This window comes from Podarcis melisellensis, assembly GCF_964234715.1.
Source record: "Podarcis melisellensis genome assembly, chromosome: 14".
In the NCBI taxonomy this organism is placed as follows: domain Eukaryota; kingdom Metazoa; phylum Chordata; class Lepidosauria; order Squamata; family Lacertidae; genus Podarcis; species Podarcis melisellensis.
Window position 1 is genome coordinate 6,325,204 of NC_138546.1, and position 18,930 is coordinate 6,344,133.

The 18,930-nt window shown below is 46.5% G+C and overlaps 2 protein-coding genes across 7 annotated transcripts in view; one reads left to right on the forward strand and one right to left on the reverse strand.

Annotated features, from left to right (window-relative positions):
• The window catches only part of LLGL1 (LLGL scribble cell polarity complex component 1), a 79,594-nt gene extending 70,459 nt beyond the window's left edge, over window positions 1-9,135 (forward strand). For all 6 annotated transcript variants that reach the window (XM_081889093.1, XM_081889094.1, XM_081889095.1 and 3 more), the window contains exons 19-23: window positions 993-1,107; window positions 2,309-2,403; window positions 3,386-3,509; window positions 4,306-4,385; window positions 5,695-9,135. In XM_081889093.1, coding sequence (XP_081745219.1) covers window positions 993-1,107; window positions 2,309-2,403; window positions 3,386-3,509; window positions 4,306-4,384 — 413 coding nt within the window. In that variant the 3' untranslated portion in view covers window position 4,385; window positions 5,695-9,135. The remainder of the gene's footprint in view (window positions 1-992; window positions 1,108-2,308; window positions 2,404-3,385; window positions 3,510-4,305; window positions 4,386-5,694) is intronic.
• Window positions 9,136-10,557: 1,422 nt separating this feature from the next.
• The window catches only part of FLII (FLII actin remodeling protein), a 53,156-nt gene continuing 44,783 nt past the window's right edge, over window positions 10,558-18,930 (reverse strand). The window contains exons 26-30 of the mRNA XM_081889077.1: window positions 16,789-16,917; window positions 14,912-15,018; window positions 13,304-13,409; window positions 12,624-12,689; window positions 10,558-11,468 (exon numbers count right to left, since the gene is read on the reverse strand). Coding sequence (XP_081745203.1) covers window positions 11,334-11,468; window positions 12,624-12,689; window positions 13,304-13,409; window positions 14,912-15,018; window positions 16,789-16,917 — 543 coding nt within the window. The 3' untranslated portion in view covers window positions 10,558-11,333. The remainder of the gene's footprint in view (window positions 11,469-12,623; window positions 12,690-13,303; window positions 13,410-14,911; window positions 15,019-16,788; window positions 16,918-18,930) is intronic.

The following is an 18,930-nucleotide window of genomic DNA, read 5'->3' on the forward strand; positions in this document are numbered from 1 at the left end:
CATCCCTAGGGGTTGAGCTAGTTAGAGCTAAAAAAAAAGCAGATTGAGAACTTGCCCCTGCGGTGGAGCAAGTTAGACCGGGGTGATCAAAGAGTTGGAGCAGGTGAAGGGATTGGAGGCTGTTTAGCAGCCTTCCAGATATTCTGGATGCAGCCTTCCAGATATTCTGGACTTCCAACTCCTATCAGCCCAAGCCATCGCAGTTGTGAACACTCTTTTTATTTTTATCTTTTGGGATTTATTTGGTTTTTCAGATTGAAGTTTTACAATCACATATCCAACATACAACAATAAAACAACGATTCAAGGAATCTCCTGGATTTCCCTCCTTCCCTTCGTGGGTCCTATTGTCAATCATTTCCTCCTGCAGGTTTATGATAATCCAAATCTTTTACATCTCCACTATGCCCAAGTGTTATTCCAGTCCTACAAAGATTTTAGCTGCTTGCAATGGTTTTTAAGATAAATTGTAAATTTCCCCCATTCCTTATTAAAACGTTGGTATTCCTGATCTCTGATTCTTCCGGTCATCTTAAACCATTTTGGCATAATCCGTCAATTTACAGTAATCTGCCATTCTTCTCTGGTAGGGGCTTTAACTTCTTTCCATCTCTGGGCCAATAACATCCACACAGCTTTGGTTGCATACATAAATAATCCTTTCTGCTCTCTTGGGATTTCGGCACCTAGAATTCTTAAAAGAAAGTCTTTGGGGGTTTTTTTTAGAAAAGGTTATTTTAAACATTTTTTTTCAACTCATGTATCATTTCCCAATCATTTCAGTTGTGGACGCTTTCATTTTAACCGTCAGATTTTTAAAAAAGATCAGTGCGCTGCAATAAAAGCTGTCCTGTTTACCCATAAAACCGGAAGGAAAACCTACAGTCAGTGTATTATGCTGTGCTAGGGAAGTCGATTCTGCTGGTGGGGCCACGTGACTCCCATCGGGAACAGAGACTGATCCGTGTTGGCTCCCCCATCTCTCTTTCCAGGCTTCTATTTGATCTCTCCGTCGGAGTTTGAGCGATTCTCCCTGAGCACCAGGAATATCACGGAGCCACTGTGTGGGCTGGACACGAGCCGTGTGCACGACTCCACCTGCCTCGGGTAAGTGCAGCTATTTAAGCAGCAACAGTGGCTTTGAAGGAAATGATTGGGGTACCACCGTGACTTCAAGTGCAGGCAAAATATTTTACGGTAGAGGGGAAAACTTGTTTTATACATAGCTGGGCTGTCTGCAAACCTGAAGGGGAAGCTTTGTGTATACAGTCAGGATGCTGTTGCTTTGCTGAACTGCAGCGGGCCCAGAATTCTGCTTCCTGAGAATCTTGGATCCTTTTTAAAAAAGTGAGTCAAGTTTCTAGTCCTTAAAGCAGCAGAGGAAGATGCTTGGAAGTGTTGAGTTATGGAAATCAGTTAACACCGAAGGGGGAGAAATCACGCAAGTATGTTCAATTTGCATATCTTGTGCAGGCTGCAGGATTTGGCGTGCCTCACTGCAGAAGATTTTAATTGTCTTTGCTGTCGTGATCAGATGTTTGTTGTTCCTTCGCATGCAGTAAACACAACCTTGGCTATAGACAGAGAGAGCAGCGTGCGTGTTAAAACGTTGACCCTCGGTTGCAAACCAGAAGCGTTGCAAAGTCTGCACGGTTGACAATTGATCTGTCCCAGCTCCTGCCAACCTAGCAGTTTGAAAGCACGCCAGTGCAAGTAGATAAATAGGTACCACTGTGGCGGGAAGGTAAATGGCATTTCTGTGCGTTCTGGCACTCGTCACGTTGTCCCATTGCACCAGAAGTGGTTTAGTCATGCTGGCCACATTACCCGGAAAGCTGTCTGTGGACAAACACCGGCTCCCTCAGCCTGAAAGCGAGATGAGCGCTGCAGCCTTTGACTGGACTTAACCGTCCAGGGGCCTTTACCTAATGCCTCTCACTTTCCTGAATGGAGGCTGAAGAGTCTCAATTTTTGTTGGGTGGGATGTACCACATTGTACGGAGGGAAGAAATCACCTCTTGCTCCACCCATGTTGCTTTTGGCCCCACCCACTTCCCCCTCTATCCCCGCCCACCAGCAGAATGTGGCCCCCAAAATGTTGCTGAAGAAAGGATGCGGTCCCTGGGACGAAAACTCTTCCTCTCTCCCAGTTTAAAGCCTGCCTTTCCTCCCTTCATACCACAGTTACGTTTCGCTTGAGGGGTCCTCACCGTTGCTATTTTGATTTTAAACCGTGCTATTAACTAATTGTCTGAACGATGTCATGTCCAGCCTGGTAACAATAAAGGCTGCTCTCTTGTCATTTCAGGAACAACGTCACAGCAACGCCGAAACTGAACCAGGCCAACGGGACTCACGTCCTCCAAGGATCAGAGGCCAGCCATTCCCTTGCCAGCAGCGACCGTAAGGGAACGGCCCGATTTCCTAATCAATATCAGGGAATAGTGAACAAAATGGCTTCTTCTGATTTTGCGGCCATTGCTGCAGTTCTGATGTAACCTTTCCCAATAGCTTGAGGGGAAAGTTAAACCGCTGAGTTTCAAAACTGCTTTATCCTTACCAGGCTTTTCCCACTGAAAAACGTGAATTCCACTCTTTGAGAAAATTGCCAAGTTTTTGTAAGAGGTTTCATTTCTCTAGGGTCAAGCCTGCACCATACATGCAAAGCGCTATGGCAGTGCTTTAAACAGCCATGGCGTCCCCTGAGGAATCATGGGAAATGTAGCTTATTAAGGGTGCCGAGAGTTCTTTTCCTCACAGAACTACAATTCCCAGAGTTCCCTGGGAAAAGGGGATTTATGGTTAAATCGCAATGGGAATCATAGCTCTGTGGGGGGAATAGGGGTCCCCCCTAAACAACTCTCAGCACCCTGAAGAAACCATAGCTTCTGGAATTCTTGAAAGCCCAAAACGGCCTTGGCCCAGTATATCTGAAGGAGCGTCTCCACTCACATTGTTCAGCCTAGACACTGAGGTCCAGCACCGAGGACCTTCTGGCGGTTCCCTCACTGCAAGAAGTAAAGCTACAGGGAACCAGGCAGAGGGCCTTCTGGGTGGTGGCACCTGCCCTGTGGAACACCCTCCCACCAGCTGTCAAGGAGATAAAACTATCTGGCTTTTAGAAGACATCTGAAGGCAGCCCTGTTTAGGGAAGCTTTTAATGTTTGATGTTTTATCGTGTTCTTAATATTCTGTTGGGAGCTGCCCAGAGTGGCTGGGGAAACCCAGCCAGGTGGGTGGGGTATAAATAATAAATTGTTGTTGTTGTTTGTGGGTTTCTGCTAATGGCCGTATGGTGAGGCAGGAGGCTGCAGGAGATGGACGGGCCTTTATTCTGATCTGTCAGCACTCCTCTAAGGTTCTTCCCCCTTTCTCCAACCCTCAGGGTCTCCGGATGAACACCAAGCTTCTCTCTCTCCAACGCCAGTGGATTCACCCAATAACAGCATCGACACCCCACTGGATACCACCGGAGACATCACCGCTGAGGAAGTGAAGGATTACTTGGCGTAAGTCTCTACCCTTATCTTAGACCTATTTCTATCTAGCCATTCCATAAGACTGCCTCTGTGGGAGGGAGAGAGAGTTGGAAGGGGCACCAAGGGTCATCTAGTCCAACCTCCTACCATGCAGGAAACGTTTGCCCAACATGGGGCTTGAACCCACGGCCCTCAGATTAAGAGTCTCATGCTCTACTGACTGAGCTATCCCAGGCTCGCTCCCATCAGCTTATCCAAAAGCCCAACCCCTGAACTGTGTCAGCTTGTCAATAGAGGAACAACTGTTTAGAAATTGGTGTCAGGGTTTTGGTTTTTCCTCTTCCGTCCCTGTCCCTTTCCCCTTGTGTGTCATGGGTTTTTTTCAGATTGTAAGCCACCTTGTTTTGATTGTATGTAAGCTGCCCTGGGGGCCTTTTTGGCTGAAGAGTGGGGTACAAATGTTCTAAATAATATATATCTATTGATCTATCTATATCTAAACTACATGGCATGATGAAGGGAAGACCTGATAACTTCTCCTTAAAAATCTGAGAAATGGACGAGGAGTAAACCTAAACAAACCATTCCAGTGATTGTTATTTAGTTTAAAATGCCTTTTTTCTATTTAAAAAAATGTTACGGTGATAATGCTTGGTTCCCCTGATTTGGATACTGAGAGGAAAATCTCCTTGTTCAGTGGCAGCATATCCCCAAATGCTAGGGACAAAATGATAACCATCTCTGCCATGCCCTGGGGTTCTGTGAGGCAAAAGCGCAGACTGAAAACATTTTAAATAAATAATGTTAAAATCCTGATCTCTCGCAGGCCATCGGAGGAAGCAGAGAGAAATCTGAGGAACATAAATGAGGACGAGGCTCGTTCCCCAGGGATCTTGATCAAATGAGGTACGTCCTGTGAAGAGGAAAGAGTCAGAACTGGTGTCCAGTTCTGGGCACCACAGTTCAAGAAGGACACTGACAAATTGGAACGTGTCCAGAGGAGGGCAACCAAAATGGTCAAAGGCCTGGAAACGATGCCTTATGAGGAACGGCTAAGGGAGCTGGGCCTGTTTAGCCTGGAGAAGAGGAGGTTAAGGGGTGATATGATAGCCATGTTCAAATATATAAAAGGATGTCACATAGAGGAGGGAGAAAGGTTGTTTTCTGCTGCTCCAGAGAAGCGGACACGGAGCAATGGATCCAAACTACAAGAAAGAAGATTCCACCTAAACATTAGGAAGAACTTCCTGACAGTAAGAGCTGTTGGACAGTGGAATTTGCTGCCAAGGAGTGTGGTGGAGTCTCCTTCTTTGGAGGTCTTTAAGCAGAGGCTTGACAACCATATGTCAGGAGTGCTCTGATGGTGTTTCCTGCTTGGCAGGGGGTTGGACTCGATGGCCCTTGTGGTCTCTTCCAACTCTATGATTCTATGATTCTAGGTCTTGCCTACATAATTTTTAAGCCTATTTTTGTTTTCTGAGGATAAGGTTGAGGGGTCTGAGCAGAATGGGGCTTCTGGTTTAGACTTCAGGGCTTAGCATAGGTCAGTGGCAAGAAAGAAACCACATTAGACCTGCAGGTCCCCTGGATTTGACCCGGGAGTCCATTTTGGGTGAAACCCCTTCGCTTATCCCACACCTGACACCAGCGGTGGCAGCAAAGGCAGGTTCTTCCTTCGCAGCTGCAAAGGGAATCTTTGCTGCCCTTAATGGGAAACGCCTGACATCACGTGACATGTCCCTGAAGTCATATGGCAGTCAGGTGACTCACTGCCATATGACTTAATGGTGTGCCTGCCTGCATGTAACCCTCTGCAGCAGAGCAAATTTTGCAACACCAATTTGATTTAAACCTAATGCAGGTTTGGATAGGGTTGCCATATTTCAAACAGTGAAAAGTGTTTTTTGGCAACATTGTTGAGATTTTTTTAGTTTTGCCCAAAATGGTCGAGCTTCTTTTCCGCCAAAAAATGCCCTTTTCCCAAAAATCTGGGAAATTCCAGATGTATGGCAACTCTAGGTTTGGATAACGTTTTGATCCTACTGATCCAGTTTCTTATTCATTTTATTGCCATTGCAATGTTTTGGGTTTTTACTAGGCAACTTGAAAACTAGGCAGAGAGTGTAGGCTTTTCAAAATAAGGAAACTGAAGTTTTGTAAGTGGATGTGTCTAGTTGCAGAGTATCCAGCTCATAATTCTGTGTTCCTTCTGCAGAGACTACACAAGGTCCCACTGGCCTGTTTTGGCGCTCAACACCCCCAAGGAACAAAAGACTTTTGACTGTGTGGTAACAGACCGTTGGTCTTTCCCATTCCTCTCCTTCCAGAGACCCTGTTCTGCATTTTCTTCCTTTTTCTCAATTACAAAGAGTCATAACGTTTTTCTACCGCACGGCCTGGAAGTGGACTCATGAGGAAGATTTCTTCGTGCTGGGGGGTCTCCCCGATCACCTCTTCCTCGGTACCTCTCCCAAGTTTGCAATCACCAACTTCTTCTTTTTAAAAAATGAAGAAAAGGAAAATGTGCCAACCTCTTCGACAGGACCAAGTTGTCTCTTCCGTTGCACAGAAAACACACACTAAAACTCTTAAAACCTTTTTCTAATAAAGCAAAAACGAGACACAAAGTGGGCGCATGGGAGGGGCCTGCCTGTGGCGTCAGGATCCCACCGAGACTGAACCAGCCTCTCTCTTTGGCCGAGGTATCAGCATCAAACTTTGCACGAAAAAGGAGCCTTTTTAGATATATACAGACACACTTGACGGATGGTTTTGTTTCTGCTTCCTGGTACACCTCTCTGGAACCTCTTGGGATCGAGTGGCTGAATTGCTCTGTTTACATAATTCCAGATTCTCCTTTCCTCCTTTTTTCTGAGAGCTTTTCCACCCCATCCCACCCTACTTCTGGCAACTTCTTGCATCAGTCGCCTGGGGAAAACAGGCCTTGATCTTATGGCAAAATGCCTCCCACTTCTGTGGTGCTAGTGGAGAACTCTTTGGAGAAGAGCCCAACCTGAAGAAATTCTTTTCTAATACTGGCGGAAAGTTGTTATTTTGTTCTTGGCTTGCAGAGAACATTTTGTCTAGCTGGGCAGAAGGGTTTTCTTTCAGCGGTGCAGCTGTACAAACTGGGTGCGCAAGAGGCAGGTTTTCGGGAAACGGATCTACGAGGAAACCCACCTGCAGCTGCACATCTTCCCTCCATGTGGTTGAAGTTCTAACCAGCCGCTCAAGAGAGCTCTTGTTACCTCTGCATGGCTGCAGGCTTCGCACCGAATAAGAAAACGTCCGAGTGAATTTCCTGCGTGTCCTGTTTGATGGCGTCCCCTGATCCTCCTTTACTAGGAACTGTGCATTTTTTTAGGATGGGGGGGGGAGGAGGAGAGGTACATGAAGGGACACTGGAAATATGGAACTCATAAAGTACAAGTGTTTGCATCTCGCACCTCAGTGCTCTTTAGGAGCTCCGCCATTTGCTTTCTCAGCCTTATCTGAAAGGATGGCCTTCAAGGTGTTGTGACACGACATCTCCCATCACCCCTGACCCTTGGCCTTGCTGGCTGCTGGGAATTAAGAGTCAAGCAATATTTGGAGGGTCACAGGTTCACACACACCCCGACCCAAGGAGCATTGGGTCCAGTTATTACCACAAGGTGGCAACTTCCTTCCTGAAAATTTGGCTTGCTAATTTTGACACCTGTTTGATGCCAGCCTTGTGACCCGCCTACGGAGCAATGAGGTGGCAAAAAACTCAGATGACATGCCTATTATTTCTTGCCGAGTGATCTTCAGGTGGGTTTAGGAAGCAGGCTACTATGCCGTGAGACTTTGGCAGCAGGTTCAAAAGTGTACTGCTATTCACACGTGGCTCTGTTGTAACACCTTTATTACATTTTATTTCTGCTGGTTGGTTGATGAGAGTTATGATCATGCACTGGTGTTTGAAGCCAGTGAGTTTAACACAAGCAGCTAGATCTGTTTTTTCTTTTTTTTGCCTAGTGTGTTATTATTTACTCCTTGTCTCCTCCTTTTGCTGCCTCTCAAAATCTCCCCCCTTAACAGAGAGAGGGGAATCTGTGCCTTCCAGATGTCCAGCCACCATGGTCAGGGATGATGGGAGTTGTGGTCCATCGACATCCGGAGAGCATCTTCTGTGCATCTGTCGGGCAGAGAGGCTGCGATGCCTTGCTTCCCCCACCTGATTCTGTCCCTCGTGTCACATTTTCATTTATTTATGAATCCTGAACTCGAAAGGGCTCCAAGTCACCAGCTCCAGGCCACCCTCTGAAAACAGCTGCCAAATCCTGTTTTGCTATTAAAAGGCAGCCTTTCTTTTCCAGCCAGGCAGTGGGATGTTGGAAATCTGTAGGACCTTATTTGTTTCAAAAGGTGGGACTCTCTTCCCAGCCTCTGGCCCTGGATTTTTGTAATCTGCTTTGAGGATTTTTGGAGAATGGATTTGGAGATGGTTGCATGCAATGACTTAACGCAAGCCGTGCTCTCTGTTTTTGGGTGAGCCACCTGAAACATCCAGCTGCATCTTGCAAGGGGCTACGCCTGGACTTACCCATCTTCCTTTGCCTGTTGAAAGCCATGTGCTTCTCGCAGGTGGGTGGGATTGTGTCAGGCAGTCTTTAATATAGGGCTTAGGAACTAGCTTCTCTCGAGATGTTGTTGCACTCCCATTCCCATCATCCAGCATGGCCTTTGCTTGAGAATGATGGATGTTGCAGCCCAGCAAACACTTGGAAGGCCCAGAATTTCCTCCTCTACCTCTGCTTTTAATAAGCAGTCATCTCTTACCTGTGTTTCTTTGGCATTGCCTCCTGCTGGCAGAAGCTCTGGCCTTTGCAGCCTGTCTTGTGGCCAAGGTAACCTTTGCAGCGACGAAGCGCTGAGTTCAGGTCTTGGCTTGTTTTGTTTCTTTCTTCTTTCGCTGAGGTCTTACAGTACGAGTTGTTTCCTCATTTTCGTGCCCACTGCTGACATTTTAGTGCCAAGAAAAGTTTGGCCAAGTGGGAGAGAAGGGGAGCCAGCCATTATATATATTTGTAAAAGTGGGTCTCGGACAGGTACAGACGCTGGCTCAGGCCTGGAAGATGGAGCAGCTTTCTCCAACTGGGGTTGCTGGGAGTTGGTAGTCCAGAATATCTGGAAGGTACCAAGTTGGCGAAAGCTAGTATTAAGTCTTAAAATAGTGCCCGGTCTGCCTTAGATTGTGGCTGTCTGTTCCATGCGTGGGATCATTTCCTCGCTGCTTAATGCCCAGACGTTGCCTCCTGATAATGACATTACACGAAACTCTTTGTCAGACTTTTTTGTTTTGTTTTTTGGTACGGTTTGATTCCTCGCCCCCTCCCCCCAAAACCCAGGCGTGCATGTGTGAGTGTGTGCTTTTGCACGGGTGCGCATGTTTGTGAGCGGATGACAGACCGGAGTTCTATAGTGGAAACGTGCCATTGTGTGTCTTAATTTTTTTTTATTTTGGCAGACTTAATTGTGGAAGGGAGTTGGGGGGGGGGTTAGTTTCCTTGGTAGAATGTACCCTCTCTGTTGGGACCCTCTTTGTTTTGCTCAGATGACGGATTTAGCATTGTTTAGTTATTAATACAGGTTTTTAATAATGGAAAAAATAAAGCATTTAATAATATCTTAAGCTTATGTGTGGCTTGTTGTTCCAGGTTCCCTGTTAATTGTGGGTTCATGACGACTTTGTGCCCGTGATGGTATTGGAGGAAGCTAAATGTGATCAATACTGATTTGTGTCTGCAAAGCATTCACAATATACAGCTTGGTTTCCAGTCCGTTCATAACCTGTAGGTCCCTGCAGAAAATCCTGCAGCTGCTTATGCCAAAAACATTCTGTTTTATTTTTTAGGTCTCATGTTTTGTTGTGCTAGGGTGCCGTTCCAGATGGGAGTGATGCAGTAGCAATGGGAAAACATCACAGAACAGCTAAGTGAGTGGAATGTGCGGACAGCCATGTTCAAACGCACCTTGAATAATGATGTCAGGCCACTTCACAGGGTAGTTGCTGCCATCCGAGGTCACAAACTTAGCCAGAGCGTACCTCTGGGTTTCTCTTTGCCTGATGGCCTCCTGATAAGTTTTGAACTCCCATCGGTCCCAGGTAGGCCTGGGCGATATCAGCTTTCCAACACTGTGATGTATCAGCAGCCAAACTTCGTGATTATACGGACACGTCGTGATGTTGAAAAGCGGAAGGAGGAACAAACAGTGTCAGCCCCACGAAGGACCGGGGTGAAACTGCCGCTGCCAGTCCCAGGGAGGAAGGCGGCAGTGGGAACTTCCTGCCTTCTGAAGGGGGCGAACAAGGGTGGCTTTGAAATGGTGGAAGTCGTCTCATGTCCTGCTTAGGTTAGAGGCTGTTTGCAGCACCCACTGAAGAGCCAAGCAGATTAAGGACCCACCTTATAATATGGAGATTAGCATGGACATGACCTAGGTAAAGGTAAAGGGACCCCTGACCATTAGGTCCAGTCGTGACCAACTCTGGGGTTGCGGCGCTCATCTCGCTTTATTGGCTGAGGGAGCCGGTGTACAACTTCCGGGTCATGTGGCCAGCATGACTAAGCCGCTTCTGGCGAACCACAGCAGCGCACGGAAACGCCGTTTACCTTCCCACCAGAGCGGTACCTATTTATCTACTTGCACTTTGACGTGTTTTCGAACTGCTAGGTTGGCAGGAGCAGGGACTGAGCAACGGGAGCTCACCCCGTTGCAGGGATTCGAACCACCAACCTTCTGATCAGCAAGTCCTAGGCTCTGTGGTTTAACCCACAGCGCCACCCGCGTCCCTTATGGACATGACCTAGAACAGGCCAAATCCTTTTTGGGGTGAGGCGAAGCTTTTGCAGCTGAAAAGGTTCTCCCTTTCTGACACAGAAAATTCACTTAAAATGAATTTTAACACTTAAAAATGTTACTCCACTGGAAGTAAGCAATATTATGAAAGACCAGGCCAGTCACCAAAACATGAATGTAAAATATCCACAATTTCCTCCTCCCGTACAGGAATTCTGCAAGATACTAACCTATAAAAGGACAACTGCAGCGATTGCATGGTAGGTTTTTATAGATAAAAGGTATGCCTGCCTTTTCCTCAAAATGCACAAGTCACCATACATTTCAAAGGAGACTTTTTTTGCATCCATGAGGTCTAGCAGCAGATAACAACTTTTAAAAGCAATAAACTCGATTTTATTTTATCTGATTTTTAAAATGGACTTCTCGGTCACGGTTTTTCCTGAAGTCTTTTAAGTGCACTGCAAACTCTTTTGCCCAAGTTGAAGGCGCCAGTGGTCTCGCTCCTCTGCCCAGCCTCGCACAACTTGCTTCAAAAAGAGACAGGCCATCCATTTGCAGGAGAGAGGTTGCTGTTACAGACTTCAAACTGGGTCCAGGCTGCAGTGCTCTCAAAGAACAGAATAAGAAGTCACAGCTCACGTGCGCTCTGTTAAATATATATAAAAAAGATCTCTGTGCAAGTGGGAAAACAACATAGTGATGCTGTAGCTGTAGGAAGAGCCCCAGCGGCAATGTTTTCGCAAGAGTGGGTCCAGGCAGCATCTATTTCACTGCCCCAAGGTGGTGAGGAGAGAGAAAAATTTAGGTGAAAAGTGGTTTGTAAAGGGGTGGGGTGGGGAGCTTAATAGGCTGGTGCTGTTTCTTTAAAAGGGGAGGGGCAAATTCTAGCTCCTCCTCCAGTAACATTTTGTCCAATCAGCTGGTCTTAAAAACAACAGGATACAGCTGTACTGCCCCTACTTGAGCACTGAGGTCCAGCAGGTGAAATAGAGTCCCATGGAGAGGCCAACACCATCAGCGAGCGGCTTAGGCCGGAGGCTTCCGGAAAACGCTCCAGGCGTGGAAGCAGCGGGTGAAGGCAGGTGGTTCGTTGCCTTTCCGAACCAGGCGCAGTTTCCGCGGGTGAGCTGTGTCCTTCGAGCGCATGTGCTGGATGTATACCTGCAGAGAGAACGGGGGAAAGTTCAGAGGCAGGAGACAACAAAATGCTGGTTCCCTACACCACACATATAAAAGGGTTGGATTAGGCCACCAAGGGCTTGCCAGCCCCAATACTACCTCTGCTGAGCCTGTCCAGCTATCTTCAAGTTTAAAATTAAAATTTAATTATTTTCATTGCTTTTTATTTTAAGCATTGCTGCTCGGCCAAAAAGGCTCCCAGGAGCAGCTTAATGTACAGTCTAAACAAGACAGTTCCTAAAAGCCAATCTTTTTATTTAAAAAAACCCAAAATATTAAAAACACATCACGCAAGGACGAGGGAAAGGGAGGGAAGAGGAAAAAATGGTTGCATTTCCACTTCGACCTTCTTCCCCAAGGGAGTCCGGGACCGAAAACAATCAAATCAAATCAAAAGTAAATTAAGTAATTTAATTTAAGTAAAGTAATTTAAGTAAATTAAAACACGTTAAAGACCTAAACACTTGTGATATAGGGTAAATGCTGTCGTGTTCAGGCCCTGCTTTGCCATTGGCCTAATCCAGCTCCTAGACCACTCTTGCCTGTCTCTTAGGCTTGGCATTCTCCTTTCGGCTGGGTACAGGCGAGGCACAGGCCTCACCCTGGTATCGTGGGAGGGGAAGAGGTTGGGCAAGGAGAGAGAAAGGGGATTGGGTGGTTGAAAAAGGAGGAAGGGGCAGAATGAAAGGGGCTGCCCTGCTCTCTTCTAACTCTGGCACCAACCCACTGCCAGCATGTGGCCCCTGCTGGCCGATTCCAAACAGAAATGTGGCCCTCGACTGCAAAACGGTCCCCTGCAAATAGCCAAAAAAGGAGGGTGCTGCGGTCCCTGCCCCAAACCATGACACAACCCCCATGAGTCATTGGACCACGCTCCACAAGCAGAGCGATCTCAACGATGAGCCAGTTTCAGGATTCGTGGGAAACAGCAATTATCCCTGCCTGGATAGCTCCTTCGGTTAGAGCCCAGTGCTTATAAAAGGTTGCAGGTTCGATCCCCGTGTGGGGCGGCTGCTTATCCCTGCATTGCAGGAGACCCCTGCCAACTATACAATGCTATGAATTAAACGCAATTTGCTCTGAATCAAGTTTTTTGGGGGGTGGGGTCCCTAGGATTTTTGTGACATTCTTCCTTACCTGGCAGGCTTTGAGACTCAACTTTATCTCCACCTGGCTGGTCTGTGTTCCTACCCACATGTATACCTGCCGGGGTGGGGGGAAGAAGAGAAAAAAGTTGGAATAGGTTGAAAACGCAAGTTTAATAGAAATTAAAACACATATCCCAAAATAATCATTTGGCAGGGGGAAGAGTCTTCTCTCTCGTCCCGATTCAAGGATTTTGCTCCCATCTTCTATCTGCCCTACAACACTAAAAGCAATCTGCCTTCCCTCCTCCCTCTTTCTGAGAGGCTGCCCAATCCCCAAATTCCCCATTAGGGTGTACTGAATTTTTCAACTTTCAAATCTCCCAGAACGAGGGGTACTAAAAAGTTATAACACAATTTGGGAAATCAAGAGATAATCTGGGTTAAATTAACAAAATTTAGTTTTGCTTGGTAAGTAAAAGGTATGCACAGGAATCATGGAAAAGGATTGCCAAGTAATTGCAGTTATATGCTATTATTAATTACCTGACGTTTTCAGAAGGCAAAAATTAAAATTATTTGGTTTCCCGAAAGCTGTTTATGTGCTAGTTCATCAAATGCAGACTTAACCAAGCTAATTGTTGTCCAATTGCAAAAATCGCAGATTTGAATTCCTCACACCCAAAAACGTATTTTTAAGACTCAATAAATCCCCCATGCCGAAAACTTTACCTCACACCCATTGTCTAGGAGCATGATGTCGTCGTCCGCCAAATCGTCTTGGCAGAAATCCGAGCATTTTTCAGACACTGCAAAATAGCCCTTTTCATTGGAGCACCTGAGAGACAAGGCCAGAATTTCAGTAAAATGGGGAAGGGATGTGGCTCAGTGACAAAGCACCTGCTTTCATGCAGACGGTCTTAGGTTCAATTAGGCAAAAAGGAATCTCCAAACTATCAGCCCCCTTAAACTACAGTTCCCAGAGTTCTTTGGTGGAAGCCGCAATAGTTAAAGAGGTATCATTGTGCAGTCACAGAATTCTGGGAGCCCCCAAAGAATTCTGGGAGCTGCGGTTTTTTCACGGGTGCGGAGAGTTGTTAGAAAACCCCTGTCCCCCCCCCATAGCTCTGAGTCCCACAGTTCCTTGGGAAGAGAGAGAGATTGTTCAACCCCTCTCTGGGATTTGTAGCCCTGTGAACAGGATAGGGCAGGAGTCAGCAAACTTTTTCAACAGGGGGCTGGTTCACTGTCCCTCAGACCATGTGGGGGGCCAGACTATATTTTTTTGGAGGGGGGGAATGAATGAATTCCTATGCCCCACAAATAACCCAGAGATGCATTTTAAATAAAAGCACACATTCTACTCATGTAAAAACACCAGGCAACACAGAGATGCATTTTAAATAAAAGGACACATTAATGTAAAAACACACTTATTCCCGGACCGTCTGTGGGCCGGATTGAGAAGGCCATGGCCTTTGATGGAACTGAGTAATCTCTCTGGAAACAGGACTAGCTATTACGCTTCTTATGAATGGCTTGAGGGGGTTTTTTTAATTAAAAAAAAATCAGGTTTATAATGCAAGTTGCTGGACTTTGTGACTTCATGGAATTGTGTGAAATTGCATGTCGGAAGGGCGTGAGATTTTAGAAGCTGAAGGAAGGGCACAATAACATTAAAGGTAAAGGGACCCCTGACCATTAGGCCCAGTCGTGGCCGATTCTGGGGTTGTGGCGCTCATCTCGCTCTATAGGCCGAGGGAGCCGGCGTTTGTCCACAGACAGCTTCCGGGTCATGTGGCCAGCATGACTAAGCCGCTTCTGGCGAACCAGAGCAGCGCACGGAAATGCCGTTTACCTTCCTGCCAGAGCGGTACCTATTTATCTACTTGCACTAGTGTGCTTTCGAACTGCTAGGTTGACAGGAGCAGGGACCGACCGAGCAACGGGAGCTCACCCCGTCACGGGGATTCAAACTGCCGACCTTCAGAACGGCAAGTCCTAGGCTCTGTGGTTTAACCCACAGCGCCACCCGCATCCCTACAATAACATTACCAGCGGTCATTTGAGTGGGGCTTCAGTGGCAAGGGGTCAGGAAACTTGCAGCACAGCAGGTGCCCTTGTCTCCAACCCCCCCTGCCCCCCCCACGGTGACCGTGTAAGATGGGACTGATGGGCATTGGAGTCCATCAAACTCTGAAGAGCCACAGGTCGCCCACCCCGTTGTACGATGTCCCCCTCCCTGGTTTTCAAAGCTTATGCTAATGCCCCTGAAGTAGGTACAATATTTTTCATGGGAAGGAAGAGAGTGAGGGGAGGACCAAGAGGAACAGCGCTCACCTGAACAGGCGAGAATACTTCATGTAGTCTGCATCTCCGTCATAAGGCTTCTGTGCACCGATTCCAACCCAGAAGAAGTTCTCAGGCTCCTCTCCCTCATTTATCACCTGGAACAAAAGGGGGAGTGGCCATTTTGAGGCAGGTAAGACAGGGCTTCTGGGTCAATAATAATAATAATAATTTATTATTTATACCCCACCAATCTGGTTGGGCTTCCCCAGCCACTCTGGGCGGCTTCCAAAAAAATATAGAAATACTGTAATACATCAAACATTAAATGCTTCCCTAAACAGGGCTGCCTTCAGATATCTTCTAAAAGTCTGGTAGTTGTTTATCTCTTTGACATCTGGTGGGAGGGCGTTCCGCAGGGCAGGGGCCACTACTGAGAAGGCCCTCTGCCTGGTTCCCTGTAACTTGGCTTCTCGCAATCAAGTCAGTAGCCCACCTAGTCCGGCATCCTGTTCTCACAGGGGCCAACCATATGTCCCCGGGAAACCACCAAAAGCAGGACTGGAGCACAAGATCCCTCTCTCCCCCTTCCATTATTGCCACCAACTGTGGAGGCAGAACAGAGATGTCCCAGCTAGCGGCCTTCAATGGCTCTCTCCTTCAGATGGGATTCAGTTCAGGCTCACGTCAGCAGAAACCCCTGCAGGCTGTGTGAACACCCAGAGCAAACCGTAAGTTCCCCAGAGGTCATCCAGCCCGATCCCCCGATTTACCTTCCCCAATCTGCCTGATGCCAGGGATGCCAGGGCAGGCTGTGAGCAGTGCCAGATTTACGTATAAGCTAAACAAGCCACTCTCTTGGCCCCTTCCCCCCCCAAAATTACGAGTCTTTGTAAATTGTGTTTCTAAAGGAGCTTTCGTTATTGCCAAATGCCAATGTGTTTGGCATTATTAAGTTTGGTAGGAATTTAAAAATCGTTTTAAGTTAGAGCTTAATAATTATTTCACTATTAATATACTTCTTAATTGCATTTCACTATTAATATACTGTATTTTTCGCTCCCTAAGATGCACTTTTTTCCTCCTAAAAAGTAAGGGGGAATGTGTGTGCGTCTTATGGAGCGAATGCAGGTGGGAGGCTCTGTTCAGCGCTCCCTTTAAAGAGCCGCGCGGAGCGTGTGTGCGGTTCTTGGGGGCTTTTCCGCGAGGTGGGAGAAGAAACTGACAGGCTGCCCTGTGTCCCTTCCCACACCTCCCGGAAAAACCAGCAAGAGCCGCTGCCAGGCTCTGCTCAGCACTCCCTTGTAAGGGCTCCCTTTCGTCCCTCATCCCGCTTTGCTGGAAAGCCAGCAGAACAAGAGGCGCTGCGCAGCTATCGCTCTTGCTCTGCTGGCTTCTGAGCGAAGTGGGAGGAGGGATGGAAGGGTTTAAAGCAAGAAAAGCGAAAGCCGCTTACATGCTCTGTGAAGAATATATTTTTTCTTGCTTTCCCCCTCAGCTGCATCTTATGGAACAAAAAATATGGTACTTCTTCTTAATTGTATTTCAGTTCAACAGATACTTTGATAAAATACATGTTTTGCTATGTGCAAATGGCTTTAGATACCTATTAGGTCCATAAATTTTGTTTCGTGTCTGACCCTTTGTGACCCCATGGACCAGAGCACCCCAGGCACTTATGTCTTCCACTGCCTCCCGCAGTTTGGTCAAACTCATAAATTACCATCTAGTATATATTCAACACTTTGTTGTTGACAAAGGACAGCTGGACATATAAAGGTCCCCATTACCTTCAGCAGCTTAGGGCCTCATCAAACCTAAATCTGGCCCTGGCTGCAAGGAAAGAGGATGGGAAACAGTCTGCTTCACCATCTCACGCGCAGGAAGCCCCTCCCCCGCCCGGCCACTGTTTTCCTGCTCTGACTCACCTGCTTGCTGTAGGAGTCATCAAACATGCAGTTCATCATGTCCTCAGCCAGCTTGGCTTCATCTGGGTCGGCGGCCCGGCCCACCCAGGTGTATACAATGCCTTGGTTGTCCGTGCTTTCAAAGGGAACCTGGAGAAAAAGGGGGGAAACGTTGAAAGGGAACCCTATAACCTCCTGGAGAGTTTCCGTACATAGTGAGCTCAGTGTGTCCGGCCAAAGAGTGGACTTTGTAGTAGTGCGACTCATGCAACACGTTGGCGATTAATATACACAGAATGATAATTATACATTCTTTATCAACCTTCTGAGAAAAATACAATAAACAAAGCCACAGAGACTTGCGAACTACCCAACCTAAGATGAACTTACAATGTCTGGTTTCAATAGATTTTTCAAATGCCTAACTCAGCCTTTTAGATAAGTTCATGAAGATGCCAACAAAAGGTAAGTTTGGTGTTATTCACAATACTGAGAGATACTAGAGTAGAGTTGTAGATAGATGTTAATGAAGTTGTAGATGACAGGGTGGACTTTGGCTGCTGCTATTGCACACAAAGAAATGCTTGCAGAGCAAGAAGATGATAGTTTATTATGGGATGCACATACATAGGCTGGGAAAAGGTGTCTAGTTCCAACCGAACTAACTTATCTGGAGAAAACAAAGGCAGCCAGGCTAGTTCCTCTGTTCTCTCAGGGGGTCGTTAAAGGTGACATCTCATCTCGAGGTGGAAGTGTGAGGAAGTTGTAAAAGAGGATGCAGGTATGGGTCTAAATACCTGGAAGAGGTGCTGGTCTAAACCATGGGTAGGCAAACTAAGCCCAGGGGCCAGATCTGGCCCAATCACCTTCTCAATCTGGCCTGCGGATGGCCTGGGAATCAGTGTGTTTTTACATGTGTCCTTTTATTTAAAATGCATCTCTGGGCTATTTGTGGGACATAGGAATTCATTCATTTATTTCCCCCCCAAAAATATAGTCCGTCCCCCCACAAGCTCTGAGGGACAGTGGACCGGCCCCCTGCTGAAAAAGTTTGCTGACCCCTGGTAAACCAGTGGTTCTCAAACTTTTTTCTCTGGGCCACACTTTCAGAACAACATTTTGCCTGCACCACATGGAATTTTTAATTAATAAGAAATACACTGGAAAACACAACTAGGATTGTCCTAAGTATCACTCAATGCTCTTGCGCTCATTTTAAAAAGATATCTATCCGTATTCTAAACATAAAATATGTATTTTGATACTATACTACACTGAAATGTTTAAATGTTTCTTGGATTGTCCTTGAATCTTCCTGCCATTTGAGATATGGAGGTCAGCAAAGAGGTCAAAAGTACAGGGAATTTAGAGATCTCTGACTCCGTTTTAACCATTCACAATAAGGTGCCCCCAAACTTCCAACACAACCCCCTCACCATCAACGTTGGGGGACAAAAGTATAGAAGGATGTCATGACAGGAACCTTAACATCCTGTTCATTCTTTGAGGGTTGAATTGGATCTACTCATTTATGCATATTGCTGTTGAGTATTTCAGGTTGTTTTTACTCTTGTTTTTGTTAGTTGCCTTGTGTCAGTTTTGTGGGAAAAGCGGCCAAGCAATTTTATTATTATTATTGCTGTTAATAAGAATGTTAATAGGGGGGATCACAGATGTCAGAAGGTTGACCTGGCACCAGTGACAGATCAATCTTCATTTTTTCCTGTTCTGAAAAGGGCGCTCTTGAACAGAATGCTCTCTAAGGAAGAACTGTTAAATACAATCCAAAATGGTTTCTTAAATCGAGGTTGCAGACTTCTGGATCCAGGAGTGTGTGCAAGCGTGTGCATCACCATTCACAAGAAGCAAGGAAAAGAGGCCTCAAAATTTTCCATTGCACCTTTTAAAAGATGATTAGTGAATATGTTGCACAATATAGGTTCTGTGACTTGCCAAATGCAAGAAAAGCCACAAAAATTCAATACTGGCGGAATTTAGCTTTTTCAAGCACCTCGTTTTCATGAATTTGTTTTTAAGAACAAGCTGCTAGCCCTTATGAATGCTGGACGTTCCTCAGTGCTCCGCCACCCCCAGGGGAACGCATACCCCTAAACATTTTGTGAATCTAAGTTTGGCCTCATTAAGGGGCAGTATTTCAATATG